A 20,232-nucleotide genomic window follows, 5' to 3' on the forward strand; every position below is an offset into this window, starting at 1 on the left:
CATACATGAAAGAATGGAGCTGTACAGTGATGCCAAAGTAGCACTTTCAAAATCATCAGCCCATTCAAGCCTTTGGAATACAATCATAATATTTGTTTAAAGTTTAATATACAGAAAGGAAATTTATAGAAATCCCATAAGCTTAACACAGTTCTAGTGTAATTTCAGTGTGCCTTAATGAAATAATAGCAAGATAGCAACCTTGAAAGATAGGTTTGTATTAATTTGAAAGTTTGTGTACATTTGAAAGTTTCACTTTACTTAAGTGTATAATTTCACACTAAGTGACTGAGCAAAGTTTCTGCAAAATGAAACAGGATAGAAAAATCCTTCTGTGTTTTTTACACATAACATGTCCATATATGCTAAGGACACAAATCTTTCCAAGTAAAGGGAGTTATGCCAGTTTCTACCAAAGGTAAACGTGTCCAAAAAAGAGTTTCCTCCAACACAGGATGATAGCTGTAGATTTCTCCAAGTTCTAAAATATCCTCAGATTATTGGCATGCTGATCCCAATTTTGAAAGGCATACTTTTGGCAGCAGCCAGCTAAGGAGGGCCATGTGTTAACATCCTGGTTTAGCAATATGTATTCCCACATGCTAAGCTCTCGTACAAATGTAGTTTTTATTGCTGTTGACTTCAAACAAAGATGCTTTGACATCTAAAGTTGTATATGTTACAGATGCGATGCCTAACCATACTCATGCTGTATATTTTAGGATGAGCTGGCTGTGCTCCCAATTATTCAATGGAGTATAAACACTCCTAGGATCCAGGGCCCCATAGGGAGAGTCGCTTCCCTGTGTTCTACTGCTCTGCAACATCTTGCAGTGTCTGACGTGTTGTACTCCAGCTCATTTGCACATTGTTGCTTAACACAATGTATAAATAACATATAGGAGCAGGCAACATCTCTTGTAGTCTGCCTTGGAATGTGGAACAAGCATTGTCAAGGATAGCTTGAGTTGCTCCCACATCCACAGGGTAGCAGGCTCTCCCTTACTTTCCCATTCCGTGTTCTCTCATCCTCACACTAACAGTGAGAAGGAGGATAATGATCCACTTTGGAAGCATTTCTAAGGAAAAAAACAAAAGTGTTATTTATTGGCCAAAATTTTTTGTGTTAAGCAGTTTAAGGCTTGCCATTTTGGTTGCTGGTTGGTGGTTGGCTGTTCCTTTGCAGCAATAGGTTGGCTTTCTGGAAAAAAATCCTTTAAACGTTGAGTAAATAATTATCCCCCTTCCATCACTATCCTCAGCAGGAAACCAGAGTTCTGCTTTACTTCTGCACCTATCTTTACAAGTAACCTGAGCCCAGGAAGGGCTGGCTGGAGCTGTCTTCTTCTGTCCTTGTGAAAGCTCCAGGTTTGTCCTAGCTGCTGCAACAGCTGCGTTGGGTCTCCAAGGACGACTCATCCACTGCCTGTTCTGTTTAGACTCTCCCAGCAGTAGAAATCCTGCCACTCCTTTCATTTGGATCCAGGAGGTAGCTGAGCCAGCACTTCTGAGGTGTGGAAGCAGCCCCAGTGTCTCAGGAGCATCCCTTTGGGGATGGTTTGCCAGGAGGGAGGTCTGTGAGGGCTGGCAGATCCATGGGGAGATGGGGAACCCCGGGGGCTGCACCACGCTTGGCAAGAGTCCAGAGAAATACAAGTCTCACCCATCTCCTTGTGGTTTTGTTCTTCAAAGGTAACTGGATTTGCACATAAGGTTTTCACTCCTGTGGCTGGCAGTGTGTGTACAGGAGTTCTTGTAATAATAATTAGCTGTAAATATTTTGCATCAATTCTGAAAGGTTACTTCAAAGAAACATTTCGTCTTATCGCTCAGGATCTTTTCTGATGTCGAAATACACATTCATGAGTGAAGCACTGCAATTACAAGGATGTTTAGAGAATCACAAAGGTATTTATTCTTGTCCTGGCTAGTTTATAGTAGCAAAAATTGCAAGTGGAAAGGCTAAGAAAATGTATTCTAAAAACAAACGTGTAATTGTTTTGTTGAGAGTTTGAGTCAACAGTGTTTATTCATGAGCCTTAGCTGCCCCAGGCGAGAGCAATCAGACTGGAGGTACCACCTCCTGTATCCTTGTTCTCTTTAATTGGAGCCATAGCCTTGGATGCCCCGAGGCAAAGGGCCGTCTCTAAATGTATTCTGTTCAGTTTATGAACATTTGAAAGTGCAGTGGAAAAAAACATTCTTTTGTTTAGACAGTTTCAGACTTCCCCTCCCTTTTCTGTTCAGCAAGTGAAAACTGTATGTCAAAATTAAGCTCTTGAGCAGCTATAGATTTTGCATGTAATGTGATCCTCCAATGGCTACATAGTTCTGGAGTGTTGTTGGGCCTGGGAGTGGAGCTGTGTGTCACCAGCAGGCTCTGGGATGGATGGATGGATGGATGGATGGATGGATGGATGGATGGATGGATGGATGGATGGATGGAGAGCTGCAGTCCTGTCCCAACGCTGTCTGCACAGCCCTGGCACTCCTCAGCCCCACCACACCCCCTCACCCCTCACACACAGGCTTTGAGGCAAATCAGAGCACATTTTAACAGTTGCACTGCAAATTCCTGTGTAACTTCACTTCTGCTGTAGGCCCTGTGAGGGTACCTAGCAGAGCCCCAGCCTGGGAGCAGGCTCAATAACAGATTCAATAAAACTCCTCTCCGGCTGCCTCCCAGCAGAAGCCCAGGTGGGGACACACAATACAGGAGGAGGCAGCATCTGTTATTGAATCTCGCCCGGAGTTTATCCAAGCTCTTCCTGAGTGTTTTTCTACTCTCTCTACTGTATAATCCTGATTTCCTCATGATATCTTTATGCAACACAATGGTTAAGTGCTTTCCCCGTCTGTTGTCAGCACTGCCAGCATCAAACTGCTTGAAGCTTTTAGCTCCAAAATAAGAAGCGTGCTCTGTCTCAGGGTGAGAGTCTTCCGTGCTCTCTTCAAGCATCAGTCTGGTCTGATGGATCCTGTCTCGAGGGAGAGCTCTCCACTTGAGACAGATATGCTGGTGGAGTGGATGGCTGTGATCCTGCAGCCTTGAGTCAGGCCTGAGTGAAAACAATAGCCCCAGCCTATCTCATCTCATCTCATCTCATCTCTGAGAACAATCACGCTGGCCCCACACCCCGGCGTCCCAGCACTCAGCACTAGCTCAGTGTGGAGTCCCTCGTGTGGTCTGCTCATGCTGCGTGTAAGGTGTTGGTGTTCAGATAGCATCTTGAAAAGCTGCAAAAACAAGAATACACCCCATCTCAGCGTGGCTTTCACATTGCCCCAGCCCCGTGCCTGGCCGTGGTGCTCTGAGAGTTCATGCAAGCAACACCCAATGTTGTCATCGTGGTTTGCACATTCGAGGGCTGAACCGAGAACACAAAATGAGCATCTGATATTGCACCCTGTGTGCACTTAGCCACCAATCCCCGCCTTTCTGGAAGGGTGTTAAGTGGTTTCCCCTGCCATTGATGCTACTTTAGGTTAATTCTGTGCTTTTCAAACCACCTCTCTTCCCCATTTTGTCCTACTGCAGTCAGAAGCAAGCAAGAAGGGAAAGGGATGGTGTGGCTGGTGACTGATGGGATGAGTCCTTGGCTCCAGGAGCACTTGTCCTTCACTGGTGGTGATTCACTGCCAGTTCCTCTGTAGGTCCATGCAAACAGAGATTTGGAGCTCTTCAGAGCCCTTTCAAGGGAATGGCCTTTCATTCCCCACATCTTCTTAAAACAATGTTACTGAGTGGTTTACCAGATATCCCAGATTTTCTAGGCTATCACTCCAGTTCTGTCTTCACTGCAGAAAATAATGAGGCTTAAAAAGGCACCTGTTTATTTAGTTATTCATACAACTGGCAAGGCTTAAGTCCTGTCCCTGAATGGTATCAATTCTAGTAAGAAGTATGTCATAGCCCTGGAGACTTTATCTAAATAATCACAGCTTTCTGGAGTGCAGTTTTCAGATTTGAGTTATTAGATTTAAACTTCTGGTCTTCTTAGCAAAACACCTTCCCTTCCATCCTGTTTCCTTGCCCCTGATCCAAGGTTGAACTGTCTAGAGGATGGCATAATACTTGCTGCATATTTGCCTTGACAAATGGCTAATTCCCACTCGGATCCATGGGGGTTTGCTGTGCACCAGGGACAGCAGGCTCCTTGGCTTCCTTGCCGGGAATATTTGTTTAAATGCAGCAAGTCCTTTCTCCAATGTTGTCTTTGCAGAATGTGGAGGGGTGAGCCTTTTGATGTTTGTATTTACAGTGTTTTCACATCTGGATGTCATTTGTGACACAGGCTCTCCTCCTTCTTCTATCCCTGTGTCTTCCTGTAAAATACATTTTGAACATACAAGCTCATGTGGCTTTAATGTGTGGTAGTCGGCCAATGCATTTAGCAGGCCTGTAGTAGGCCAATAAAGAGGTACCTTGGGTCATGCTGTGAGCTCTTGTAAATTTATCCCGAATTAACCCTGATTGGCATCCAGCTCCCCTGCTGTAAAGATACAGATGTGCATGCTCTCCAACATCTGCTGCTTCGTGAGGAGCTGTGCCATAAATCCATCACCCCCCCCGTGACCTGCAGTCTGGGCTGAGGGTTTGGGGATGCTCGTGCTCCCCAGTCAGGGTGGGTACCTGCAGGAGGCAGGTGGCAGCGCTCCTGACACAAGGGCAGCTCCATCCTTGCGTTTTCACATGAAAATCCTGTTGGTGTTGCAAGAGGGTGTTCTTCTCCCTGAGCAACACCGAGGTACAGCCTCCAGTGTGGATCCTTCTTGTGGCTCCCTGTTTCACGCAAGTGGTTTGAATATCCTCGTCCAACAGGTTTCTTTGGGGCTCGTATTAATTCACCTTCATCTTTTAAAATGCAAACTTGGGCATGGCAGAGCAGGCTCCTTCTGCTGCCTTCACTTGCAGAGGAAAGCTGGGGAATGAGATCAGTCAGAGCAGCCAGAGCGTCGCTGCAGTCCTGCAGCCAGCCAGGATGCAAAGGGAAAAACATACCCATCAATTTCTAAATGTCAGCTGAGATCCCCTGGAAATTATTTATTGTGTCTGCTGTCGTATTTAATGATTTAACAATATACTAATAATCATAATATATTAACTTTGTGTAGTGATATACCAATCAATATAAAATAATGAACACATCTAATGGATTTAATAGTATACAGATGTTTACCGCCTTTCTCCCTGAAGATTTTCAGATAATTTCTGCAGGCCAGCTGAAGACCAGGGTCGGGCAGCTCCTTTCCCCTACCCCAGAGGCAGTGGCAGTGCTGGGGCCATTTGGGGACACCCCAAAGTCCTGCTGGGTGAGGGCCAGCAGTGCAGAGCGGGGTGTTGGGGTGCAGAACAGGCTCTGGGGTGCAGGCTGAGCGAACAGAGGCTGTGCTGGAGGCTCGTGGGTGTGACACCCCCATCCCACACGGGGAGAGGGAGAGGAGGGCAGGGACTGGCCCCGTCCCCATGAATCACATTTACTGCAGCAGGTGCTAACCAGGCATGTCAGGCAGCGGGGACTGCCGGCCCTGTGGCCATTGATTAACCATTTATTAAAGCACCTGTGAATCACGGCAATAGTAATTATATTTTAAATGTACCTACTAACAACTGTTTTGCAATGGGGAAGGTTAATCACGATTAAACATTTCCTTTGCTTTTTCTCTTCTCCCTCTGCCCGGAACCAAATCCCTTGGGGGTCCAAATGCATCTCAGGGACACAGGAGGCTGCAACTAACATGGAAAATAGAGGGAAAGGAGCCCAACCTCAGCCATCCACAGGCTGGTGGCGGGGAGGGAGTGTGCACACACACGCACACCAGGGATGCACACATTGGGGCATTCAGAGTGTACTGACACGCTTCATCCATGCTTCATCCACCCTTTGACTGTGTGCACACAGGGAGAACCCTCACACACCATGCACACGCGCAGACAGCGCTGTGCACACACACACACACACACACGGGCTGTGCACACAGACATGGCACACGCACTGCACAGACACAGACTGCACACGCAGATACAGAGTGTGCACATTTACACAGACTGCACACACACGGACACAGACTGTGCACACACACGGACACAGACTGCACACACGGACACAGACTGTGCACACACACAGACACAGGCTGTGCACACACACGGACACAGACTGTGCACGCCTACAGTGCACACATGGGCGGCGCACACACACAGATTGCATTCACGGCTCACGCACACCTGCCACGCAGACACACCCCGTGCACCTGGATGCGGGCCGTGTCCGCACGGCCCCTGCACACCTGTGCTCGTGTGCGCGCCCAGTCAGCCGCGGGGCACGGAGCGGGCGCTGCTGCACACGCTCACGGCCGCTGCCGTTCACGCACCCGCGCTAAACTCGGGCTCACTCTCGCACCTCTCGCGTCCCCCGCCCGCGCGCTCCCGCGGCGCTGCCCCGACGGCGGGTCCCGCGCGCTCCCGCGGCGGGGCGGGGCGGGGCCGGGGCGCGGCGGGCGCGCGCGGCGCGGGGCCGCGCGTCTCGCGGGCGGATTGGCCCCCGCGGCGCGGGCGGGCGGGCGTGGGGCGGGGCGCGGCGGCCGCGGCCGCGCGGAGCAGTCGCGCCGCGGAGCGCCCGGGGAGCGGCACCGCCGCCGCGGAGCGGAGCGGGCTCGGCGCGGTGCCTCCCCGTCCATGCTTGGGAATAATGGCTACCGAGGCGTGAACCACGAAAAGAAAGAAAGAAAGAAACCAACCCGCCGCCGGGGGAAGCCCCTGGATGGGGCCGGGCTGGCGCTGCCTGCGGAGCTGAGCGTTCCTCTGCTCCCCTCCTCGGATGCCGGCCGGAGTCGCCGCCTGGGTCGCTTGCTTTTTTTTTTGCTGGTTTTTGCCTTTTTTTTTGGTGCGTCTGTGGGCTTTTCACCCCTTCGTCTGTTTTTGGCCCCGCGGGTGATGGACCCGTAGCGCCGTCTGCGCGGCGGCTCCGGAGCTGAGCGGGCGCGGGGGCGCAAACTTTGAGCCTCGGGTTCTACCGGGGGGGAGAGAAAAAAAAAAAAAACAAACAAAAACCAAGGGGGAAAAATAAAAAGAAGAAAAAAAAGCGAGGAGACGCTGTGCCTGCAGCCCCAGGAAGAGCGGAGGGAAGGAGCGAGCGGCGGAGGAGCGCGGCGGGAGGAGGAGGCGGGGGCCGGCGGGACCCCCGGGGCACCTCCGGGCCGGGAGCCGCGTTGTGCCGCTGCGGGGGGGCCCCGAGCGGCTCCGCTCCGCTCCGCGCCGCGCCCGCCCGGCCGCGCCCGGAGGATCATCCCGCGGGGGCCCGGCGGGCCGGCGGGGCTCGCCATGGTCTGCGCGCCGCGCGGTGAGTAGCGGCGGGCGGGTGGGAGCCCTCCGGGCCGGGGACCCCCCCTCTACCCCCGGGGACTTCTGGTCCCCTCCCCGAGCCCCGTTCCTCGGCGGGGGAAGTGTTTTCCAGCCGGGGAGCTGGCGGCTTTGCGGTCAGCCGAGGGGAGGAAATCGCCGTGCTTCCCGCCGGTGTGGTGGTGGCTCCGTGCGTGCGGTCTCTGTGTGTTTCTCTTTTTCTTCTTTCCCTCTTGCGCCGTTCTCGGTGCAGCGGGAGAGGTCGGTTCGGTTTTCCCGGCCGCGCTGCCGGCCCCCGCCAGCCCCGGTGGCTTCCTCGGGGTGGTTCGCTCCGCGTTCTCCCGAGCGGGGGTCGGGATGCGGAGGGGCAGGAGCCGCTCGTTGCCCATTCCCGGAGGCGAACCGAGGAGCTCTCCGAGGAGCAGAATTATGGAGGGGTTTTTTTGCGGGAGAAACTGGGTGTGTTTAAATAAACCAGAAGACAAGAAAGAGGCGCAGCAGCGCGGAGCTGCTTGGATGCGATGCGCTCCCGAGCTGCCTTTTTTTTTCTTTTTTTTTTTTTTTTTTCACCCTATTTCTCACATTCCTCCAGTGCGACCGCATCCCCCTTCCCACCCTCGCGGGAGCGGGAAGGGTGAATAATAAATATTGGAGCTCTGCCTTCTCCGGGCGGCAGCTCCGGAGCCGGGGCAGCGCGGGTGACCCGGCGGACGCGGCTGCTCCCACCCGGGGTGGCCGTGGCGGTCCCGCTGCGCGGCTCCCTGCGTGTCTCGGTGTCCCCTTGAGCGGAATATCGCGACTTGGCTCTGTCGGGTGTTGCTGGCTGGCTGGCGCTGTAGCCGGCTGCCGGATGAGGCCGGTGTTGGTCTGGGATTTCTGGCTGTTGAAAACGGTAACAAACTCAAAAAATCCGTGCCCGGCGCTTTAACCCTTTCGGTGCGGCCGCAGCCCCTCTACTCGCAAGGAATAGCAAGTCTGAAAATGGTCGTCGTGGTTCGGGTTTTTTCGCCCTGTGTGTTTTGGCGTGAGAAACCGCCGGGGCTCCCGGGCCGGGCAGGTTGTGCGGGCCGGGCTGGATCGCGGGGTGCGGGGCTGCCGGGCTCCGCTCCCCTCCCGCGCCTGCTGCGGGGCCCCTCTGCTCAGCCTGAATGAAAAATTTAATCCAATTAAGAAATTAAACCTTGTATGTTTAAAGTGACAAATTTGAGAAGGGAAGGGGGAGGCGAAATAAGATTTCCAGGTCACTGGTTAGCTAAAGATGGTTCGGAGAGAGAGCTCGGGAATAAGGTGAGGGCAGAGGGAAGGAAAGAAGGACCTTTTTAAATGGCAAAGGCTTGTTTTTCTCTCTGGAATTTAAACTGGTTCCTAGGCTTGTAAAATCTTCTTGAAGTTGCGAATTTATCTCAGGAGGCTGCTTGGCAGCTAATCTTCTCAAGGCATGTCCTGATTTTTTGTAACGTTACAGTATCTGAGGTCCTTTTAACCTAATTTTGTAACAAAGATAATTTCTTGTTATGTAAGGTACTGTTCTGAATGATTGCTTTGGGTCTTGGAGAGCGTCCTTAACTGGTCTCCCTTGTGCCGCAGAAAGTGGAATTATTTACTTCGTTATCAATTCTTGAAAGAAAGCCTTGCTCAACTGGAAAAGGCTGCCAAGGTATTACAGGAAAACAGAGTCTTACCATTCTTCTTTCTAGAGAGTTAAATCTTTGGTCATCCCTGATCAGAATTTACTTCAGAGGTTTATGTTTATGTATAAATCCGATTTTCCCCACATACAGACTTACAAGGGTGAGCTGCTTGAATTATACACACGGCATTAACTTCCCACAAGTGGCAGGCTCCTAATGCTCTCTTCAAGAATTTCCTTCTTTGCTGACAGCAGTTCCCTAAAACTGCCCTGTGCTAAAGCCAAAAGGCACCAGCTTGAGATGCCTGATATTCTTTTCCAGTGGAGATGAATGCTGTAAGACAAGGCAGGCAGTATTTTATTTAGCTGGATACCAAGTTTTCATTAGTATACAGTGGGGTTTTTTTTTTTAATTTTATTTTGTTTGGAAGGGGGGCTATTCTGAGTGAAACCTTAAGCCTTGTTTATCTGAGAGGGGCAGTCTGTTCTCATAAACAAACGAAGCAGTAAAATATATCCCAGTGTTATTCTATCAGGACATGCAGTCATCTGCTGGACCTTGTGGCCTGGGCTGGCTAAATCAAATAGCAGTGTCACACGTAGCTCTGGTATTTTGAAGTTTAAAAAGGGATTGGAGTATGTCTCCAGTTCCAGTGACAAACTACAGATATTTAGCAGTAGCTGATACTTATTTTCCTCTGATTTTCAAGAATGTGCCATCTTAAAGCGTTAACTCTGAACAAGGGGTATAAATATTAGTGTTTGCTGTTGTGGCTTTTTAAAGTAAAACCTGGTGGGATGCTTGGTGGGGATATGTCAACAGAAGTGGCAGTGAAAAGGGCTGATCTGTGCTGTATGGTACTTCTGGAGAGCACAGATGTGTATGTCATTTTCTGCCTTAAATATTTTCTTTCTTTCTTTTTTTTTCTTTTTTTTTTCTTTTTTATTCCACGATTTCCTACATCCTTATGTTGAATTATACCACAATATGGTTTATGGTGTCTGGATACACTGGAATATGAAACAATCTTTTAAAATCCATTCAAATAAAATTATTTGTATCATCAAGTTAGGAAATATAAGATGCTTAATTTTAATGACTTGATGAATTTGCAAGATCTGAGGTCAGACAGGTATAAGAATGTGTTACTCCTTGCTTAATAGCATGTCTGAGGAAAGATTGGCATCACGGATCAGAAAAGGAAATTTTAGGATCTCCTGGAAGTTTTGGGTTTTTTTTATCCTTCTGAATAAAGATGGAAATTCTAAACTAGGTAAAGAAACATATGGTTTTACCAGAAATGATTTCCTAGACTGATCAATTACTAGGAGATGTAATGAGAAATATACTCCTTAGGGGGAGGAAGGAGGGATTGCCATTACATAATATCCCTTGGGAGAATTTCTGTATCGCATAATGAGGTTGATGATGGAGCATTTGGGGAAAATGCCTATGGATAGGAATTTGTTCTTCAGATTTCCATCAGGAAAACATATTACTGGGAAACAGGTTTGTTAGAAGTAGTACTGATATGTTAGTAGGTGGGTGCTTTGCCTCTATACACATTTCTTTTGTTCTCATAACTACTGTGTAAGAGATTAGGTAACTCTAAGATTGAAACATCCGCAGAATGAGAGATGCCAGTGAATAATTTCCTCATTTACTTAACACCAAGGGTAAACCATTAAGGGCTTATGTTCTGTTCTAGGCTTTGTTAAATTATTTCTGTTTGTCTATTGAAAATAGGTCCTGAGGAGAAGTAAATCACTAGCCTTAATGGGGGAAACTCAAATTGCCTTCCCGTCATGCTGATGAAATATATAGAAACATATATAGGTGATGTGTGAATTCAGCAAAACTTGGTGGCTGGACACATATTTTCAGCGTCTTTGTGATATCCTGAGGATCACCTAGCAGTTGTCTTTCAGATGGAGAAGCAAGCCCTTGTTAAAAGTTACTTAAATAGAGTTCTTACTCTTTTAGTAGCAGTTGCCTTCAGGAGGTAAATAATCCATTTCCACACACCTGCCCTCCAGCACTGTTGATGCCCGGAGTCCAGGGAATCTCCTGGAGCCACAGGCTGGCCCAGAGGTGTTAAAACCAACAGAGGAAAAGGTGAACAACCTTAGCACCTCTGTCACTGCTGGGGAATTTGCCTAATTTGAGCTGTTCATTTAAAACCTCCAGTGCTGCTGATTTTACCAGTGTTTCAGATGGCTCGGCCAGCTTCTCTCCCTGGAGTTGCAAATGCGTTCCATCTTGGCGGCCCCCTCTGGCAGTCGGGTTGTGGAGGCGCAGTGACCCCTGACGGTGTCGGGGGTGGGTCCCAGGTGGGCGCAGCCCGGGCTTTGGGGGGTTTGGGGTTTTTGGGGTTTTTTGGGGTTCAGGTGCGGGGCCGGGAGCGCGCGGGGCCGGGCGCGCTCGGAGCGCGGCTGCGCCACCGTGTGGCCGCGGGTGTGCACTGCGCCCAGGTGCGCCCCCAGCACCGCCCCGGCCGCGGGGGCTGCGCCAGCTCGGGGCACCTGTGTCACCTGTGTCACTTACCTGTCCTCAGCTGCGAGACCGTGCCCCAGCTCAGGGCACTGTCACCTGTGTCACTTACCTGTCCTCAGCCGTGAGACCCTGCCCCAGCTCGGGGCACTGTCACCTGTGTCACTTAACTGTCCTCAGCCGTGAGACCCTGCCCCAGCTCAGGGCACTGTCACCTGTGTCACTTACCTGTCCTCAGCCGTGAGACCCTGCCCCAGCTCGGGGCACTGTCACCTGTGTCACTTAACTGTCCAGGTTTGTGTCAGGGCTTGGCTTTCCAAGAATTAAGAACGTGGTGCTGGATTTGAGCACTGAGAGTTTGCATAAAGGAGTTAGTGATGTTTCTGCACCATGTAGAAACCGTTTCTGCACCGTTGCCATCAAGGGAATGGAAGATAAGTGCGAGTGATTCCAGTGTCAGGACTTGATTGCAAGTGGTGATTTTCCTTGCTGCCTGTCCTGTTAGGGCTTCATGGACAGGGACCCCTGCATTAACCATCTCAGAGGCACAGGCAGTGACAGCATCTCTCAAGGTAGCTAATGTAATTTTGAGCATAACCTGTGATTGATTGGTCTTGGAAACTTCAACTAGAATGATGGTGTTGGCATGGACATAGACAAATAGGTTCTTGAAAACACCCATTTGTGCCTTATATGGCTGCATGGGAAGGGTTAAAGATAAATGTGTGATCTTGAATACTATAAAAATAAACCTTCTTTTCTAGTGGGTGGTAAGAGGAGAGCTGGAGTTTACACGAAGCCAGCATTTCAAGGTGGCTGTTTGTGTTGTTACCAAAGATATTTCTAGCTTGCTTACAAAATGAGATTTTTTTAAAAATGCTTTTATTTTTGCAAGTACTCAGTCTAGCTTTTGTTCTTGTGGAAAAACTGTTACACTTAAATTGCTGTGGAAGGTAGCTGCAAGATTTTTAATATTGAGTTGAAGCAGTCTGGGTACATTGTTTGCCATAATGTTTCTGTGGGGGGTAAAAAACATCTGTACATGGATGCTGTTCCTGCAGTAACTGCTATTCCAGAGGAGAATCAGGGACAATAATGGATATAAATCTTAGGGGTTTTTTTTTTCCTGGAGGAATCAACAATAAGAAGTGTTTAGGCTATTAAGATACCTGCAAGAATATCCTCACTCCAGAGCTGTCGGTTATAAAGTTACAGCGCATTCCGCCTTCAAAATGGTTGGAAATCCATCATAAATATCTCTTTCCCACATCCCCTCTATCTCCCTGGATGATTGGCTTTCTAGCAAAGCCTTCCGTAGAGGGTGTACTGTAATCCTTTTACGTTACTCCTTCAGTGCAGATTACGCAGCAAGAAATAATTAGGAGATTAATTTTCACCTGTCACTGCCAATAATAGATAACCTTGATACAGTGACAGGGCGAGGAATTTGTGGAGGGGGGAGCGGAAAAGCGTTTAACCCTGTAGTGCTTGCTGCAGGGACCAGGCAGAAAATGGTTGCCAGAACCATGACCTCGCTGCTGCCTGTCACGGGAAGGCAGAGCCGTGCGAGGCTCCTGGCTCCCCTGCCTCCCTCCCACGGATGCTTTGCCTTTTTCCGCGCGCTGTGAAATTCGCTCTGTGCCGCGGCGGTGCCACGCGCGCCTCCTGCTAATCAGCCCCGAGCAGCCGTCGGAGACCTTTGTAGCTTAGGCTTTTAATTCAAATGCAGTTCTGTTGCTTTTCATGATTTCAATTCCCAATCTGACTGGTATTCCTAGGCTGCGAGGGAAAGGAGCGAACTAATGAAGATGGCTTCATTAGGCAGAGCGTGGTTTAGCCCTTGCTTCTCTCCAATAAATGCAGCTGAAAAAACATCCCAGAAGTAACTGGGGTTTTGGTCTTCAGAGAAAGCAGAGCTGAGGTGTTTCTGCTCCCTTTCAAAATTAATTACTAGCTCTCATCAGGTGAGCTTAAAAAAATCCAGCCTGTGCTCTAAGGCACTGAAGGTAAATGGGAAGGGAAAAAAGCCACTCTTCCCCCTCCCCACACACACACATACTGTCTTCTTTTTTATTTTTTCTCTCTTTTGTGCTTAAGTTTACAATCTGTTGAAAATGTAATGGGAAACCAGCCTACAGAAAATGCCATTATTCATATCATCGTGAGCTCATTTATTTTATCTGCAATAGTAATGATAAGACAGACTGCTTGGCAATGCTGATAAGCTGAGAAATATCTTAGAGCTATTTGTAAAAGTTAAAGCAGATCTTGGTACTGAGAGATAGGGAAACTGATGAGCCTTTGGGCAATCTGCAGAACTGAAAGCTAATAAAGATTTTAATAGGAAGGCCTCATTAGGATTAGGGAGATCTATTATCTGCGATTTACACAACACAAACAGTGGGGCAACTTCAATTTTTGCTTCTTTGTTCATTAAATACTATTGCTGAATGTGAAGCCTTTTAACTCAGATCTGGATCTCTTCCTCTTCAAGGAGCCATCACCAGTTGATGGTTGAGCAAAGATAAGAGGGGCAGCTGATGAGGGAATGTGTTTGGCACACAGTGCCAGCAAGCCCTCATAGTTGGGGACCAGTGCTTGTTGGAGATATAGAAAGGCAGTTGATTGTAGGTGCCTGGGTGGCAGGGTTCTCCTTAGTGTCTTTTTTTTTCCTCTTATGAACAGTATTTATAAACTTCTAGCCCTAAACAGCATATTTAGAAAGAAATTAACACGTTGTTGTGCTGGTTCCCTGGATGGTGGTGCTGAAATACTGCTCTGGATAGCCTGGCCACCCAGCTCAGCCTGGTGGAGTGGCTCCTTCATTAGTTGTGATCACCTCATGGATCTGTTCTAGCAGAGGAGCTGTCTCCAGTGCCATTGGGGGTGCTATGGTAGGAGTATGTGCCATGGGTGACCTGATCCAATGGTTTGGTAGTTACACTCGGGACTGATTTTAGCACCAGGTGCATTCTTAGATGTGTGATGTAGGAAACCTCACTTTTTGAGGTTGTGCAAACACCTCATGGGCTCAATGGCTTTAGTCCTCATATGTAACACAGTGTGTAAGGTGCATGTAAGCTGCTGAAAGGACATTTGTTTACCTAGGTTTACAGATGTATTTAAATTTTTTTTTGAAGGACCATCCAGGCATTTTTTGTGGTTGAAACTGAATTGTAAAGCAGGAGCAGAGCTGAGCTGGAAAATTCTTTGGTTTGCATTTAAGGTTCAAACCACGTTGTAATCTGATTCTGCTAACCTGCAGGTGAAACCATTTTAACACACAGGTGCTGAGATCTAACTGCACCTCTGATGCAGATAAAGAGTTTTGTTAGGTGATACCCATGCTGGATGTGAGAGGCCACGTGTGACCACACTTGTCTTTGGGAGCTGTCTGTTTTCTTCTCTGTGTGGAGCACACATGTGTACAAGAGTCTTAGCTTCTCTGCATTTTCACAGCACAGACCAGCTCCCCTGCTGCTGCTGGGTCAGATAACCCCAGTGGCACCTACAGGAACATTGCATCCATGGAACAGTAATGCTTGGAAAGCATGTTCTGTATCTTCAGCTGCCTTTAATATGATGTAGCAGCCAAAGCCCAAAAAGGACCACAGCACCACCAGCCACAGAGAAGTCTGTTCCAGACTGTAGTTTGAGTTCTGCTGGTTCAAACCAGTGCTTTCATAGGGTCTACAGTGCAATGATGGATTTAACTCCAAGTATTCCATCCTCCATGTGCTTAAGGAGCTCAGAGCACCCTCCCCTTTGCACCAGCAGTGTGGAGACTGATGGGCAGGGCTGGGAGCACCTCCTGCCCAGGACTGAAATGAGTTCCTCCCAGTGGGTTGGTGTCAGTCTGTTGTACCTTGTCTGTGACCACTCACAGGTTCTGTCAGCCAAGCAGCGTGGCCTCCGAAGGCAGTAGCGCTGTTTGCACCTAACGTGTTGCTCCAGCAGGGCTGCCATTTGAGAAGTTTCTAATATTTATGTTTGATATGAATGAAACTTTTTGTTTTGTCTGTAGACCGCAACGGAACTGGAGCTGACTCGTATCAGGAGTGCCTTGATAACAAGCAAGGTATGAGATCAAGTCTCTCCAACATGGGCACTTGGGACTGATTTAGCTTGATTTCTTGCAGCTGAATTGGTTGCTGTCTCTGTCTCTCTCACTCTGTCTCCCTTTTTTTTCCCCCTCTTTTTTTTTTTCCCCCCACTGTCTCCAAGCCAATTCACTGTTAACAGTTCCATGTCAGCTAACCTGTTAGCTCAGGGTCTCATTGCACATTTGTGATAAGTCTTCTTGTTTCTAGCACCCCAAACCCTCAGCTATTAATAGAGGAAGTGGGAAGATTGTAAAACAGAAGTAGCATGTGCAGTTGCTTGCAGCTGTCTTCTTCCTCGAGGTTTAGTTGCACAGCCAAGCAGAAAAATATTAAAGTTGAGCTAAGGGAAGGCACGTGCTAGGCTGGGTTACCTTAACACCAGACATCCTGTTATCATTTGTGTGCTGACATGCTGCCTCAGACTTGTCCAGCCTGCTGTCTTCTCCCATGCTAAAGTTGGTAAGAGCTGCAAACGTCTCTTGTGATTTACAAGAGAGTGATGATGGTGAAGGAGGAATATATTATCCTTTTGCTCTAAACCTGGAAACAAGAGTCACATCAGTAAAAATTGTAAAAAGTACCTTGGAAACAGGACTTCAATGGCAAAATCATGGATGTTGGATTTAGGAAAAGGGCTGATGTGTTGTGTTCTGTTCAGATGCCTCTCTGAGAACTGCAGTCAGAAGTGCCACTCCATCTCTGTAGCCATGTAGTAAGTGTTGAACCTGCTGGTAATCAGGGAGCATAAGCACCCTTCAGTCCAGAATATCATTTGTCATAAGCTGCAGCAGAGAGATAAGAGGAAATGCTTATCCTAACCAGGTTATAGGCATCAATTACAGGTCAGCTTTTACCCTGCTGTTGACCCAGATCTGTGACAGTAGCTAGAATTATCATTGCCTGAAATTCTGATCCTTCTTGCGTAGTTTTCTAAAGTAGGACCAAGAAACATAAAAAACCTGTCCCAATTTTGGTGCTTGCTTGGGTTTAATTTTCCACAGGTGTCTCTGCTTTCAGTATCCATCAATCAGTGTTACATGTGCTTTAAGTCAAAGCTGCCATGAAGTGCATCTCCCCTTGCTTGTTGTTGGGTTTGGGATTATTTGGGGGGCGGGGGTTGGGGCTTTTTGCTTGTTTTATTTTCCTTCTCTCAAAAAAAAGAGAAAAAAAAGGTACATTGTTCCTTTGGTGGCCTTTAAGGTCATCTTTTTCTTCACTATTTTCCTCTACTGACTGTAGTAAATACCTAATCATTGCTAAGCTTTCATTTCAGAAGTTACAACTGGAAGACTAATGTGGAAGAACTGTAATCAATAATGGCAATTCTTATTAGATTAAGTTTAAAAGTCTTGTAGACCAGTGTAATTCAGGAGGCTCCTTTGATAGATAATTTGTTCTTAGGAAGAACAGTTTTCTCCAGTAACATTTTTCTCGTTGGCTGGGGGAGGCTGATCCACTTGTCATTTTGTAGAAAGCAATCAAGTTTCAGATTTAAAGAAAAATGAGTATTCTCATTTTTGGAAACTAATTGCAGTCCCTTTGATGTGCCAGTTACCCTGATTTATCTGACAGGTGGTATTAAATGGCGTTATATCCATTACTTTCATTTGTCTGTTAATACTCCAGATTTTTCTTGTAGTGTTATAGGTTTCTTGGCTTCACCGTTAACACATGAACAAACTGTATCATTATAAGTACTTTCAATCCAGTATGGATTGGATCTGGTTTGGGTAATTTACCCTGTCCATGCTGCATCGTGGTGTTTAAAGCAACAACCTTTAAGAATGCAGAAGTTTAAAGGAAAAAGTATACACAGTAACTTGTAGTGAGTCTCTTACTGACTCCGTTACATTTTTTGAGCGTGCCTTAGAGTTGAATCCACCATTTGCAACAATTTACAGAATATAAAATACATAGCTGACAGTGGACCCATAATTTTGGTTGTTTCTCTTACATTCAAAACAAAACACCACCAAAGGCTGAAAGTAGCGGTGGCTGTTTAAAAGTATTAAATCTTCAAGCTATGTGAAATGCTATTGCCATGGATTCCTTTTATAACAGCATGCTTGTCTCCTGGAAATTATGCTATAATGAGGTTTGGTTTATATATTTTACCCCTCTCCTCATTAAAGTGCTGTCTCTCAGAAGAAGCGCTTTGTGTTTTGAAATACTGCGCGGTTAAAACGAAGGCAGGTTTATAACGATTTAATGTACTTGGGAGCCAAGGTTTTGCAGCTTTATGGCAAAGATGTTTTAACAAAGGGCTTTATGGTAAGGGTGTGCTGTATTTTAGTCAGGCAGTTGCTCGGGGGAAAATTTTCAGTGTGAGCACGTCACAAGAGCAAGGAGAAATTCAGAGGGAAGCAGGCTTCTGAGATCCAGTCGCCAGCTCGGCTGGTATTAAGGCTTAATTCTTTGCAGTTTCAAGCCCTGATTTTTTTCTTTTTTTGTCTTTGATCTCTTCACTCCAAGACAAAGCCTTGTGCCATATAATGTAACACCACAAGCAGGCCATTTATGCTTCCCATTTTTGTGCTTCAAGGTAGGCTGCAGGAGAGTGTGCTGGGAACAGCCACAGGTGGGATTATTACACCCTCTCAGAATGGAGCTCGCTTTTTCAGCCTTATAACTCCAATATTCATTATTAAAATTGTACCCTAAAAGCAAGGCATTTTCTGAGTGTTTGTGGTTTGGAAGTAGAAGGGGCAGCAGTTCAGAGCAGTTGCCCATCCACTGCAGCAGAAGACGTGTCCTGGACCTGCCTGTTTCTCTGGGATACACTTAATATCCCATGGTTTCCTGAGAGCCAGGGGCTTCTGCCATGGAAAACAGGTATAAGATTACTACCAGACATAGTTGTTTCTGGAGCTTCTCAATAGGAACTCACCGTTATAGTTATTAAAACAGTGCTGGTGTAGAGGTTCAGGCAATGAAAATCCCTTAGAGAGGGCTCTGGTGGCAGCCAGGAGATGTCACCTCTCATCCTTGAAACAGTGTGTAGAGAAATTGAAACTGCTTCCAAGTGTTTCATGTTATCCTGTGTAGCACCTTCTCTTGTTCATAGAAAATGGTGTTTTACTTTGCTTGAGCAGTCTTCTGTGTGTCCCTGTGCCCTCATGTGGGCTGGTAATGGGTATTTTGCCCTAGTGGGCTCCAGGTTCCTGTTGGAGGAACCCAATACCTTTCACTTTTCCTACTTGTCCTGAGGAGTATTTCCCCACAGGTGAATTAGGTGGTATTTTTCCAAGATGAACACGGCTTCATCTTTTTGATGGCACTATTAACTCTTTCTGCTTTTCTTTGGATTTGTTACACCACTTCCTGAGTTCAGTGTTGCTTGCTGCTGATGGATTTTGTTAGCTCATCTCAAGAGGGAGGATGGATGCAATTTGGAGCAGTGTTTGGGGGCCAGGAGGAAGCATGGTTAATATTGGCAGGGATCAAAATGTGGCTGCAGTTGAGCCAATAGACCTCTGTCTGAGGTGATGGAGGACTGAGTGCTCCTCCCCTGGCTTTGTGCTGTGAGTGGATCCCAGCTGAGCATGGGTAGGATGTCTGTACCATCAGGCTTGATTTTGAAGTAGTGGCAATAAACCAAAGACTTTTTCATCCTGTTTGCAGTCCCCTGGGCTGTGCAGTCCCAATGTGTGTCATCTTCTATTAGTCCCGATGCAACCAATGACCTTGTTTGTGTGAGCACATTAAGCACAACATTAATAGCTAATTTGACTACTTTGGATTCAGACAGGCTGCAATCCATCACCTGAACTCTCCTGATAGCAAATATGCTTGGATGGGATTAAGGAGAAAGGATAAAATGCCTGCTTGGGCTGTAACTCTAGGAAATTGGAAAACTGCTTGTGAGCCTGTGTAGCTGATGTAACTGTAGCACTTGGTGGAAGCATGTTCTTCACTGGGGGAAAAAAAGCTGCAAAAGTGAGAAGTGTGTGGTCTTCACAGATGTTTGTTCAGCCCTCTTCCTGCCTCTCAAATGCTGGCATGGCAAACGAGACCACCACGATACAGAGGCATCTTTTAGAAGATGTTGTTGGGGTAAATTCTGACCTGTTCCAGTTCTTGGATCCCTTTTGATCCCTAGCAGGATCAGTTTCAGGATGGCAAAGATGAATTATGAAGCAGATAAATAAAAATGGCAGCCTGGCATATAGCTGGACTGGAAAGTGCGGTCAAAATAGTTCTGTCACTGAACATGTTATTTCCATTAAATGTTTTGAGATTTAATATTGATTTCAGTGAAATTACCCTTGAAAACAGATTTCCTCCAAAACTTTTTTTTTTTATATATTTGTTTTGGAACTATTTTAGGAGGCAGAAAAATGAAACTCCAGCTTCAAACAGTTTTTATGTTTTGAAATGGGCTTTTTTCACTGTATGAACAATTTTTAAAATATTATTGTTATTTGTATTCCAGTCATGCCTGTGCACTCTAGTTATGGGCTGAACGTCATTTTGCCAACCACAAGGCAGACTGGGGGGGATCAGTTTCTGCCTGAAAATGCTTTGGGCGTGTATTCCTGACGGGCTGCATTGATTGCCAGTGCCTATTTGAAGAAAAACCCTACAACATTCTCATTTTACAATATGTTGGCTGCCTTTTTGTTTAAAGAATTATAAATAAATCAGCAGATTTTCCACAAAAACACATATG

General features: G+C 47.1%; 1 protein-coding gene across 17 annotated transcripts in view; it reads left to right on the top strand.

Moving 5' to 3' along the window:
* The window catches only part of FBRSL1 (fibrosin like 1), a 503,098-nt gene that overhangs the window by 392,738 nt on the left and 90,128 nt on the right, over nucleotides 1-20,232 (top strand). For 12 of the 17 annotated variants that reach the window (XM_071445326.1, XM_071445335.1, XM_071445342.1 and 9 more), the window contains one exon: nucleotides 15,485-15,538. The exons of the other annotated variants lie outside the window; for them this stretch is intronic. In XM_071445326.1, coding sequence (XP_071301427.1) covers nucleotides 15,485-15,538 — 54 coding nt within the window. The remainder of the gene's footprint in view (nucleotides 1-15,484; nucleotides 15,539-20,232) is intronic. 17 annotated transcript variants of the gene reach the window in all.

Source organism: Agelaius tricolor, unplaced genomic scaffold (assembly GCF_023055355.1).
Source record: "Agelaius tricolor isolate 1412-34295 unplaced genomic scaffold, bAgeTri1.0.p SCAF_20, whole genome shotgun sequence".
NCBI classification, from domain to species: domain Eukaryota; kingdom Metazoa; phylum Chordata; class Aves; order Passeriformes; family Icteridae; genus Agelaius; species Agelaius tricolor.